The 13,178-nt window shown below is 42.8% G+C and overlaps 1 protein-coding gene across 1 annotated transcript in view; it reads right to left on the bottom strand.

Annotated features, from left to right (window-relative positions):
- Positions 1 to 7,668, bottom strand: part of LOC311118056 (voltage-gated potassium channel KCNC1-like) — a gene marked incomplete at both ends in the record, with an annotated part of 54,035 nt that extends 46,367 nt beyond the window's left edge. Inside the window, one exon of the mRNA XM_084192931.1 lies at positions 7,087 to 7,668. Within this exon, the coding sequence (XP_084049057.1) occupies positions 7,087 to 7,668 (582 nt within the window). The remainder of the gene's footprint in view (positions 1 to 7,086) is intronic.
- Between the last annotated feature and the right edge of the window lie 5,510 nt (positions 7,669 to 13,178).

Consider the following 13,178-nt stretch of genomic DNA (forward strand, 5'->3'; position numbering starts at 1 on the left):
GATAGGCTAATTGACATCATTTGAGTCAATTTGAGGCGTACCTGTGGATGTATTTCAAGGCTTACCTTCAAACTCAGTGCCTCTTTGCTTGACATCATGGGAAAATCAAAAGAAATCAGCCAAGACCTCAGAAAAAAATGGTAGACCTCCACAAGTCTGGTTCATCCTTGGGAGCAATTTCCAAACGCCTTGAAGGTACCACGTTCATCTGTACAAACAATAGTACGCAAGTATAAACACCATGGGACCACGCAGCCGCCATACCGCTCAGGAAGGAGACGCGTTCTGTCTCCTAGAGATGAACGTACTTTGGTGCGAAAAGTGCAAATCAATCCCAGAATAACCTTGTGAAGATGCTGGAGCAAACAGGTACAAAAGTATCTATATCCACAGTAAAACGAGTCCTATATCGACATAACCTGAAAGGCCACTCAGCAAGGAAGAAGCCACTGCTCCATAACCGCCATAAAAAAGCCAGACTACGGTTTGCAACTGCACATGGGGACAAAGATCATACTTTTTGGAGAAAAAAAGTATATGTGGATATATTGAAGCAACATCTCAAGACGTCAGTCAGGAAGTTAAAGCTTGGTCGCAAATGGGTCCTTCCAAATGGACAATGACCCCAAGCATACTTCCAAAGTTGTGGCAAAATGGCTTAAGGACAACAAAGTCAAGGTATTGGAGTGGCCATCACAAAGCCCTGACCTCAATCCTTTAGAACATTTGTGGGCAGAACTGAAAAGGCGTGTGGGAGCAAGGAGGCCTACAAACATGACTCAGTTACACCAGCTCTGTCAGCAGGAATGGGCCAAAATTCACCCAACTTATTGTGGGAAGCTTGTGGAAGGCTACCCAAAACGTTTGACCCAAGTTAAACAATTTAAAGGCAATGCTACCAAATACTAATTGAGTGTATGTAAACTTCTGACCCTCTGGGAATGTGATGAAATAAATAAAAGCTGAAATAAATCATTCTCTCTACTATTATTCTGACATTTCACATTCTTAAAAAAAAGTGGTGATCCTAACTGACCTAAAACAGGGAATTTTTACTAGGATTAAATGTCAGGAATTGTGAAAAACTGAGTTTAAATGTATTTGGCTAAGGTGTATGTAAACTTCCGACTTCAACTGTATGTTATATATATATCGATAACAGTCACTTATTAAATAATTACCGCTTATCAGTCTCGTTCTGAATGTCGCATAATCCTTGAACCTGCAAGAACCCTAACCGTATTGATTAATCAGCAATACACAAATTGGCTTATTGATTTATTTACTAACTAACTAAATAATAACACAATACAAATACACATACACAATCGCATGACTGCTTGGGTAGAAGCAGGGTCAGAGTGGAAGGGAGAGACAGAGATTCAAACTATCGTAGTTACTTTGGAAAGTAATCATAATACTTATGCACCCTAATAATCGCTAATTCAGATTAGAAATGCAACATGTATTTACGTGTAGCTGTCCTCAAATAGTTGAGTTGATGATGTAGGACTCTGGTTTGCCCACCAGAGATCCCAATGTCCTTGGTAGAGTTTCTGGTCGTAATGGTGGTTAGAACGTATACTTCAGCGTACCCTGTAGTTCATAGAGTTGATCTGTTAGAATAGATACTTCAGATGTACCAGCGGTTGTCTGAGAGGGATTGTCCTCTCCTCTCTCGTGTCTTTAGTGAAAGTTCTCTAGACGACTATACATGCCAGCTGCAGACTGAGATGATAAGGTCTAGTACATTGTCTTCTTCTTCACCTCGTGTAGAGGTTGAGAGTTTCAGAGTTTCTCCATTTCAAACGTGTGGACTAACGTCTCACGTTTTCTGGTCTTTCTGGTCTAACCATTTTGTAACGTGTAGCTTCAGCTTCACGCTTCTTGGTCTTGTAGAAATTCAACCATTTGCAACGTTTGGCTCACGCTTCACATCTGCTGGTCTAAAGGATGATTTGTTTTTCAAGGCTTTTTATGCACTCGGGTAAAAGGGGCATTTCATCATGTTTACACGATCTCTGATGTCACTCGGGGCGTGGCTAGTCACTGTGCATAGTTGTGGTCCTCTGTAGCTCAATTGGTAGAGCATGGCGCTTGTAACGCCAGGGTAGTGGGTTCGATCCCCGGGATCCCCCATACGTAAAAATGTATGCACACATGACTGTAAGTCGCATTGGATAAAAGCGTCTGCTAAATGGCATATTATTATTATTATAGTTTATATGAAAAACTATTATCTCATTAGAAGACTAAAATCACATTCCTATCTTCACCAAAATACTCTCATACTTAATCATATATTTTCTACAACATTTAGATGTAAACTTGATAGATAGAATATGTACACTTTCCAAGTTACATTTATTACTTGATACCATCCTTAATGACATCACAAAATAATAAACAATATGACATGATTATTCTTTAGATCCCCACTGACCATTTCCCACATTCTTTTAAATAGGAATATTGTTTCATTATCCACTTTTGGATGTTGGAGTCTTGGCGGAAGACTTCCTTTGTCTCACAGGGAAATTCTTTATTCCCTAGAGACCAAAAGGAGTACTTTTCTGCAAACTGTTAATGACCGGCTGTTAAGTCATAAAACTGGCCCCCAGGAAAGGGGGTGTTCAAACCTTTGCCTAGCAGGAATCTTTGATCCTCAACCCATGAGGGCAAGTCATGACACATCACTAGCACAGAGGCGCTGCTGCCTACATACAGACTTGAAAATCACTGGCCACTTTAATACATGGAACACTAGTCACTTTAATAATGCCACTTTAATAATGTTTACATATCTTGCATTACCCATCTCATATGTATATACTGTATTCTGTACTATCTATTGCATCTTAGACTATGCCACTCTGATAATGACATTGCTCATCCATATATTTATATATTCTTATTCCATTCCTTTACTTAGATTTGTGTGTATTAGATATTTGTTGTGGAACTGTTAATTATTACTTGCTAGATATTGCTGCACTGTCGGAACTAGAAGCACAAGCATTTCGCTACACTCGCAATAACATCTGCTAACCATGTGTAAGTGACCAATACATTTGATTTGATTTGATTTTGCATTGACTGAATTGAAATGGAATTGAACCCAACCCTGATATCATGCAGCTCACATGGCATGCCCGTATATCTTTGCCAGGTCATACAGTAAACATTCTGGCCTTTGATGGTGATCACTAAGGGAGGTTTTGGCCTGGCTCGTGTTCATTAGGCACCAAACGGAAGCAAACAGACTGAAACAGGGGGAGGGATCTACCTGGGACTTGTCCAATAGGAAACACTCATTTTAGTTTTCCGTTTTAAAACATGAATGCCCTAATGAACACTACCCGGTCTAGCTAATCCCTGTTGATGTTCATAGGAGTGACAGGCATAAGGCAGCCCCTTACATTAGCTGGGAGTGACAGGCATAAGGCAGCCCCCTTACATTAGCTGGGAGTGACAGGCATAAGGCAGCCCCTTACATTAGCTGGGAGTGACAGGCATAAGGCAGCCCCCTTACATTAGCTGGGAGTGACAGGCATAAGGCAGCACCTACATTAGCTGTCTTTGACAGGACATACAATGAACATGATTCTGGCCTATAGTGATGATCACTGCGGCTTGTTTGGCCCTGGTTTGCTAATTGGCTAATCCCTGTTGATGCCCCTGGGGAGAGACAGCTATAAAGCAGCATTTGCCAGGCCATTCACTGAACATTCAGGTTTTGCCTATAGAAATACAATTATTTGATAATGACTAGATTATATTTCTATGATTTTGTCCTGGTTGGCTAATTCCAGGCTGTTGATGTCTCTAGGAGTGACAGGGCAGACAGTGGTAGGCGGCAGGTAGCCTAGCGGTTAAGAGCGTTGGGCCAGTAACTGAAAGGTCGCTGGTTTGAATCCCCAAGCCGACTAGGTGAAGAATCTGTTGATGTGCCCTTGAGCAAGGCACTTAACCCTAGTTGCTCTGGATAAGAGCGTCTGCTAAATGAGTGGTAGGAGGCTGTTCCACTATGATGTGAATACTACAGTCTGTAATTAACAGACACTGATCTAATTAACCACATGCTGTGCTCTGTGAAGCTCTGTCAAACTTCAGTCTACTGAGGTTTTGTCTTGCTCACACTGAAATGTATGGGCGGTTCGAGTGCTGGGCCAGTAACCGAAAGGTCGCTAGTTCGAATACCTGAGCTGACACAGTGATAAATCGGTCCATGTACCCTTGAGCAAGGCACTTAACCCTAGTTTGCTCCAGGGGTGCTGTACTGCTATGGCTGACCCTGTAAAACAACACATTTCACTGCACCTATCATTTAAAAAATATATATGTATTGGCTTTCACACTGAAATATGGAAACTGCGCAGTTATTGTGTGGGTGGTGTAGGCTCCTTTCACTCTGTTTAATAATCATCACTCATCAACTCATCTCCCCTGTCTACCACACAACAACGGCCAGTAAGGCATGACCAATCAATCAACAACTCCAGCAATTTCAATATGAACTGCTACTCACTTAATAATCTACTGTATTTCTGACCTGAACTGGGTTTTTGTATTTGGACCTTAATAACGCTTATTTTTATAGTGTGTGATTCCATCAGAGTGTTAACTGCATGTTGATTGGCCGTGTGCCCGGCTCCTTAATCCTGTAATTAGACCAATCACCACGTTACACAGCTGCAGGAGCAGCAAGAGGTGCAAACGTGTTTTATTATCATCGACATCAAGGGGCATTGGACCAGGGCCAGGTCAAAGGGAAGCCTGCCCGTAAAAAACAGGTCCAAGACTGTCACCTCTCCCAACTTGCGTTCTGTATCAGTCTGGAGATCTGCCATTAGGTAGGCTACTGTTGCTGGTGGTGCTAAAGATCTGGTGCACTAAATAGGCTGAACTGAACTGTTTAACCAATATCCAACATCCACCCAGACAGGTATTCTAACCAAACTGTCAACATCCCAGGTATTCTAACCAAACTGTCAACATCCCAGGTATTCTCAAACTGTCAACATCCCAGGTATTCTCAAACTGTCAACATCCCAGGTATTCTCAAACTGTCAACATCCCAGGTATTCTCAAACTGTCAACATCCCAGGTATTCTCAAACTGTCAACATCCCAGGTATTCTAACCAAACTGCCAACATCCCAGGTATTCTAACCAAACGCCAACATCCCAAGTATTCTCATATTGCCAACCAGGGTTGGGGTCAATTCAGAATTTCAGAATTTAGTTCAATTCAAACAATGGAATCAGAATTGTAATAGAAATTGAATTGAAGGAATATAATTTCATTCAAAGCAATTCAAACCAATTAAACTAAGACATGAAACATGAAAGTCTCATTTGACAAATATTTTATCAAAAGCATATGCCACTTATTAATGCAAAGAATACACATACCATTTCAAATATTAGTTTGATAATAACTCAAAGGTGTCACACTGTATTTTTATTTGTCATGAGATGTTAGATTCCCTCTATACTGCAGTATTTGATCTAATGCATTCTGGAAAATGCATTCTGATATTTTAAAACATTAAGGGGATTATTAATTATTGTAGACAACCCACAACATGATCTTAGAATATTTCCAGACCACTTTAATTACTTAAAAATGTTTTAAGAGAATTCGTTTTAAAAATGAAATGTTTTAACCTTATGCTACGTGGTAGTGGTAACCTATACATGATATCAAAATAAACATTACTATGGTGATGTGTTGAAAAATAAACTATTTCAATTTCATTGAATCAAATTCTACTTCCTTTAATTCAAATTCTATTCAAATTCTGATTCCTGTGGGGTGTGGCCAATTAAAATTCAATTAAAATGCAATATTTTAATTGGAATTAAAGAACAATTCACAACTAAATTCAGAATTGACTCCAACCCTGCTGACAACACCCCAGGTATTCTCAAACTGTCAACATCCTAGGTATTCTCAAACTGTCAACATCCCAGGTATTCTCAAACTGAAAAAAAACTAGGTATTCTCAAACTGTCAACACCCCAGGTATTCTCAAACTGTCAACACCCTAGGTATTCTAAAACTGTCAACACCCCAGGTATTCTCAAACTGTCAACACCCCAGGTATTATTTGTATTATGTTTTAGGAGTGGGGCAGTCCCACTCCTTTATTTATTTGTTTTTAATTCTTTGAATTTTGATTAGATAGGACAGTGAACGACTGACAGGAAAGGTATGAGGAGATGGTGTGTTAGAATAGCAGTGGGTGGAATTCAAAACGCACGCTCGCACCGGTACATAGAACGCTAAACACCCCAGGCCACACCTCCCAGGTATTCTAACCACACCCCACTCAGGTATTTTATTCTCATGTCCAGGAGTAGCCTGCTGGTTGGCGCTGTCTTGCAAAACTTCTATGGCCATTGTCACACTTAGCAAGACAGCACAGACAGATCTGGCACCAGGCTAGTCCAGGAGGTCTCAGCCCAAAGACCTGCTGGGCTCATAATGGTATTCATTCAGACACGTTTTTCCTCTGTTTGCTTGCGGACATCATTTAATCAACACACCATGTAGTCTCATGTCCAAGAGGTTCTGGGTCCAAAGACCTGTAGTACCTTTTCACACTATCGTGCCAACCTTAACCAGGCCAGCTTGGCTTGGTTCGGCTCAGCTTGGCTTGGTTCGGCTCAGCTTGGCTTGGTTCGGCTCAGCTTGGCTTGGTTCGGCTCAGCTCAATAGTGTGGCAGGGATATAAGAGTCACAATAGGATTCAGACAGCTTTCTCTGTTTGCTGACATGTAGGGGTTAAAGTAGGCTAGTCGTTATTGGCCTGGTTATAAATGCCATCTGTCAAATCAGAGGATTCATTGGTGAATATTTCTTCCTGCCTACCTCACTGTTAAAACAGTTTCCTGCTGTGGAGCTCCCTGTGGAGTGGACTAGCCTACCATCTCAAGGTCACTCTCACACAGACCTTAGCCACATTACATGGCTGGAGACACTATCAATCTGCATCTCTGTCAATCTCTCATTCATTCATCATTAAAAACATATCACCTGGAGAGGAAAATATACATGTAGAGAAATCTCTCTCCTACTCACCCTTGCATATTTAGAGGAGTAGGGGTCTTCAAACAGAGCCCACATGCGTTTCTGCCAGCGGCCCCAAAGCCCCCCTGCCTTGGCGTCTGGAGAGTCCCCCTGCGCCAGCCTCCTCGTCATCTCATCTGCCTCATCACCAACCCCGTCCCCCTGGTCGGCCGCAACCTCCGGGTCTGGATCATCGTTACCAGTCAGGTCGAGCAGTGCCCCCCCACCAAAACTATCAAGCGCCTCTTCCGCCTCCCGATGCTGGCTATAGGTCATCCAACAGCACGGCTCCACGTCCGTCTCGTCGATGCCCCAGAAGGCCAGTTCCTCCTCATACAGTGGTCCGCAGACATCCGCAGGGCAGTGCAGTTTACCTGTCCGGTAATAATTAAGGATATGTGCGAAAACAGCCGGGTGGCGGTCGAAGAAGAATTCCTCATGTTTGTCGTCCCAGTCGAAGTGGCTAGGCGCGTCGGGTTCGGCGAGCCAGGATAAGCGGGTGCCGGGCAGGGTACGCAGGGTACCGCGGTATGTCTGATGTTTGATCCCTCCCACGTTTATCACAATGCGATCCTTTTCATCGCTCAAGCCCATTGCGTCCCTTAGGCATGTCTCCAGCAAGTTCCCGGCATCACAACGGTAACTCTACGAGCACCGCACGCCTCAACGGGAGGGAGGGAGAACGCTTGCAAGTGCAACACATGCACACCCGGGATTACCAGGGGAGGGGGGGAGAGAGTAGGCTGCTGCTATTACAGGCTACAGATCCTCAAACAATAAATGTATAGGCCTAATTTAGCACATATGCCCACTGATGATGCCAGATAACCCCAATGGTTCTCCAACCTGTCGTGGAAATCAATCACCAACCAGACCTACTGGAGGGTAACATTTAAATCCAAAATGATTGTAGCCAATGGCTTCCCATAAACAATGGACGTCAACTCATAGTGGTATAAATCCGAGAGGTAAAGAAGATGATAAAATTGGTGTTTTTCCTTTTTTAAAATCCGAATCCAACGCAACTCTCCTCCTGTTGTGGTGGTTTGGGTAGAACCAGTTTATGACATCCACGGGCAGCAAGGTGCCTGCTGTGCCGGGGGTGACTGCTTTCCGTGGTTCTGAAAGGACAGCACCAGTCACTCTCTTTCTCTCTCTCTCCCTCCCTCCCTCCCTCCCTCTCTCTCTCGGAGACACCCTCCTTGCTATTCAGACTGCTACCCTTCCTCTCATGTATCTACTTTCGCTTACCTCCTCCCCAAAACGACACAGAAAAATCCATTTTTCCCGTTGAACGAAACCGATAGCTGTATAGATCAGGCGACACGCCTGTGAGTGACTGTATATTTATCTTCAGCCGGTAATTGTTGTTTTGATGTATGCATTTGGCGGACGGATGCCTGTGATTCCCTCGTGCTTAGAGCCTGCAGGAGGGTGAGCAGTCAACCGTGTTCACCGTGTGAAGTCTGGAGAAGAAACGACGGAAGGCAAGGAGGCACGCCCACGTCCTCTGTTCTCTTTATTTGTGCTCTGACCAGCTAGTGCTCGCTGTGGGGAACGATTCTCTTTACAATTGCCTCGAACTCGAAGAGCGTTGGTTCTGCAAACACCGTGGAAGAAGAAGAAAAATAAAAATAAAGTATAAGAAGAGGAAGGAGGACTGTCAGGCTAGAATCACGAAATGTCCCTAAAAAAAAAAAAAAAAAAAAATATGAGCTAGGAAGTAATCATTGTTGACAGCTGGTTCCCAACCTCCTTAGTTTTAACTCGTCTCAAATAACATGGAGCATGCCAAGTCATTACTATTATTTTGTTGAAATTGACTGTCTGTCATGGAGTTAATGCATTCACCAGGCAGCCCCGGCCCTTTTCCTTCCTCCGCGTCGTTATTTGTTACGGTAGACTAAGTATTTTTGGACTATTGTCCAAACCGACAGTCTGACATAGTCAATTGGTTTTATTTTGAGGTCTTGCTGGATATGACCATCAAATCATTTGGCTAAACGCCCCATCCCATCCTACATAAAACACGTAAATTAATTTATGCCTTTGAATCAAATGTAACTTTATTTATAGAGCAAATTTCGTACAGGGGATGCGTTTCATAGTGCTTAACGAAATACCCCCCCCCAAAAAAGAAAAACGATTATAAATTAATATAAACAAAAAACAGAATATAAATGAATAGAGAGAGTTTATGGAAATGTGCAATGTGTTCCACTTTTCATACAACGTGATTTTGTATGAACAAAGATGGCCTATTTATTGCCTTACCTCCATAACTTACTACATTTGCACACACTGTATATAGATTTTCTATTGTGTTATTGACTGTACGTTTTGTTTTACCCCATATGTAATTCTGTGTTGTTGTTGTTTTTATCGCACTGCTTTGCTTTATCTTGGCCAGGTCGCAGTTGTAAATGAGAACTTGTTCTCAACTGGCTTACCTGGTTAAATAAAGGTGAAAAAAAAAGACAGCCAGTGATGCCAAAACAGCCTCTGAATTCAATTACCTCTCTCCACCATATGGTAGCCTATAATAAAATCATTATGGTGTCATTATGGCCATAGCCAACAGAGAGCGCTATTGTACACTGAACAAAAATATAAACGCAACATGCAACAATTTCAAAGATGTTACTGAGTTATAGTTCATATAAGGAAATCAGTCAATTGAAATAAATTCATAAGGCCCTAATCTATGGATTTCACATGACTGGGAATACAGATTTCCATCTGTTGGTCACAGATACCTTACAAAAAAAGGTAGGGGCGTGGATCAGAAAACCAGTCAGTCTCTGGTGTGACCACCGTTTGCCTCATGCAGCGCTACACATCTCCTTCGCATAGAGTTGATCAGGCTGTTGATTGTGACCTGTGGAATGTTGTCCCCCTCCTCTTCAATGGCTGTGCGAAGTTGCGGGATATTGGCAGGAACTGGAACACGCTGTCGTACACGTTGATCCAGAGCATCCCAAACATGCTCAATGAGTACGCAGGCCATTGAAGAACTGGGACATTTTCAGCTTCCAGGAATTGTGTACAGATCCTTGCGACATGGGGCCGTGCATTATCATGCTGAAACATGAGGTGATGGCGGCGGATGAATGGCACGACAATGGGCCTCAGGATCTCGTCACGGTGTGTGCAAATGTAGTAAGTTTCTTTGTGCATTCAAATTGCCATCGATAAAATTGTATAACACATTTCATGCAATTCTACTCATTTTGCCATGGGGGTGGAGAGAAAAAAGTTGCAGTTTTACAATTAATTTCCTGCAATTCTACACATTTTGCCATGTTTTATGCTAATATGATATCTGAGTGAGAGTGACTAACAAAACCAATGGGGTCGCCTGGAGGTCAGGGGCTGTGAGAATTAGAATTGCAATGCATTCTTTTTCCACATGACATGTCTATCTTCAATAACATGTAGATAATTGGCAGAATCTAACGCACACCCAAAACGATGAGTGAAGGTGCTGGAGGTAAAATACAAAACTGAAGAGACAGGGGAAAGTCTCCGCACACAATAACATGCTCATCCAGAGGCGGCAGGTGATTTTATACAGGAAAACTGAAATCCGTTTTAACTCATTTCTACCAGCATTTCACCTGTGGAACTAGAGGCGAAAAAACTCTAGATCAACTTTACTCCACACACAGAGACGAATACAAAGCTCTCCCTCGCCCAAAGCCCTCCATTTGGCAAATCTGACCATAACTCTATCCTCCTGATTCCTGCTTAAAGCAAAAACTCAAACAGGAAGTACAGTGAGGGAAAAAAGTATTTGATCCCCTGCTGATTTTTTACGTTTGCCCACTGACAAAGACATGATCAGTCTATAATTTTAATGGTAGGTTTATTTGAACAGTGAGAGACAGAATAACAACAACAAAAAATCCAGAAAAACGCATGTCAAAAATGTTATAAATTGATTTGCATTTTAATGAGGGAAATAAGTATTTGACCCCTCTGCAAAACATGACTTAGTACTTGGTGGCAAAACCCTTGTTGGCAATCACAGAGGTCAGACATTTCTTGTAGTTGGCCACCAGGTTTGCACACATCTCAGGAGGGATTTTGTTCCACTCCTCTTTGCAGATCTTCTCCAAGTCATTAAGGTTTCGAGGCTGACGTTTGGCAACTCGAACCTTCAGCTCCCTCCACAGATTTTCTATGGGATTAAGGTCTGGAGACTGGCTAGGCCACTCCAGGACCTTAATGTGCTTCTTCTTGAGCCACTCCTTTGTTGCCTTGGCCGTGTGTTTTGGGTCATTGTCATGCTGGAATACCCATCCACGACCCATTTTCAATGCCCTGGCTGAGGGAAGGAGGTTCTCACCCAAGATTTGACGGTACATGGCCCGTCCATCGTCCCTTTGATGTGGTGAAGTTGTCTTGTCCCCTTAGCAGAAAAACACCCCCAAAGCATAATGTTTCCACCTCCATGTTTGACGGTGGGGATGGTGTTCTTGGGGTCATAGGCAGCATTCCTCCTCCTCCAAACACGGCTAGTTGAGTTGATGCCAAAGAGCTCAATTTTGGTCTCATCTGACCACAACACTTTCACCCAGTTCTCCTCTGAATCATTCAGATGTTCATTGGCAAACTTCAGACGGCCCTATATATGTGCTTTCTTGAGCAGGGGGACCTTGCGGGCGCTGCAGGATTTCAGTCCTTCACGGCGTAGTGTGTTACCAATTGTTTTCTTGGTGACTATGGTCCCAGCTGCCTTGAGATCATTGACAAGATCCTCCCGTGTAGTTCTGGGCTGATTCCTCACCGTTCTCATGATCATTGCAACTCCACAAGGTGAGATCTTGCATGGAGCCCCAGGCTGAGGAAGATTGACAGTTCTTTTGTGTTTCTTCCATTTGCGAATAATCGCACCAACTGTTGTCACCTTCTCACCAAGCTGCTTGGCGATGGTCTTGTAGCCCATTCCAGCCTTGTGTAGGTCTACAATCTTGTCCCTGACATCCTTGGAGAGCTCTTTGGTCTTGGCCATGGTGGAGAGTTTGGAATCTGATTGATTGATTGCTTCTGTGGACAGGTGTCTTTTATACAGGTAACAAACTGAGATTAGGAGCACTCCTAAGAGTGTGCTCCTAATCTCAGCTCGTTACCTGTATAAAAGACACCTGGGAGCCAGAAATCTTTCTGATTGAGAGGGGGTCAAACACTTATTTCCCTCATTAAAATGCAAGTCAATTTATAACATTTATGACATTAGTTTTTCTGGATTTTTTTGTTGTTATTCTGTCTCTCACTGTTCAAATAAACCTACCATTAAAATTATAGACTGATCATTTCTTTGTCAGTGGGCAAACGTACAAAATCAGCAGGGGATCAAATACTTTTTTCCCTCACTGTACCAGTTACACGCTCAATACGGAAGTGGTCCAATGAAGACGATGCGAAGCGACAGGACTGTTTCTTTAGCACAGACTGGACTATATGTTCCAGGACTCATCCGATGACATTGAGGGGTTTACCACATCAGTCACCAGCTTCATTAATAAGTGCATCGATGACATCATCCCCACAGTGACCGTACGTACATACCCCAACCAGAAGCCATGGATTACAGGCAACATCCGCACTGAGCTAAAGGATGGAGCTTCTGCTTTCAAGGAGCGGGACACTAACCTGAACGCTTATAAGAAATCCTGCTACGCCCTCCAACAAACCATCAAACAGGAAAAGCGTCCATACAGGACTAAGATTTTTATTTTTTTATTTCACCTTTATTTAACCAGGTAAACCAGTTGAGAACAAGTTCTCATTTACAACTGCGACCTGGCCAAGATAAAGCAAAGCAGTGCGGAAAAAAAAACAACAACACAGAGTTACATATGGAATAAACTAAACGTACAGTCTGTCACGCCCTGGCTCTGGGGACTCTTAAATGTTGAGCCAGGGTGTGGATTTTCTATGTTTTGGTTTCAGTTCTAGATCGTTTATATCTATATTGGCCAGGGTGGTTCCCAATCAGAGACAGCTGTAGCTCGTTGTCTCTGATTGGGGCCCATACTTAGGCAGCCTTTTGGCACTTTAGTATTGTGGGATCTTGTTCCAGAGAGGTTTGTGTTGTGTTT

Source organism: Coregonus lavaretus (assembly GCF_964263955.1).
Source record: "Coregonus lavaretus genome assembly, contig: HAP1_SCAFFOLD_1896, whole genome shotgun sequence".
Taxonomy (NCBI): Eukaryota; Metazoa; Chordata; class Actinopteri; order Salmoniformes; family Salmonidae; genus Coregonus; species Coregonus lavaretus.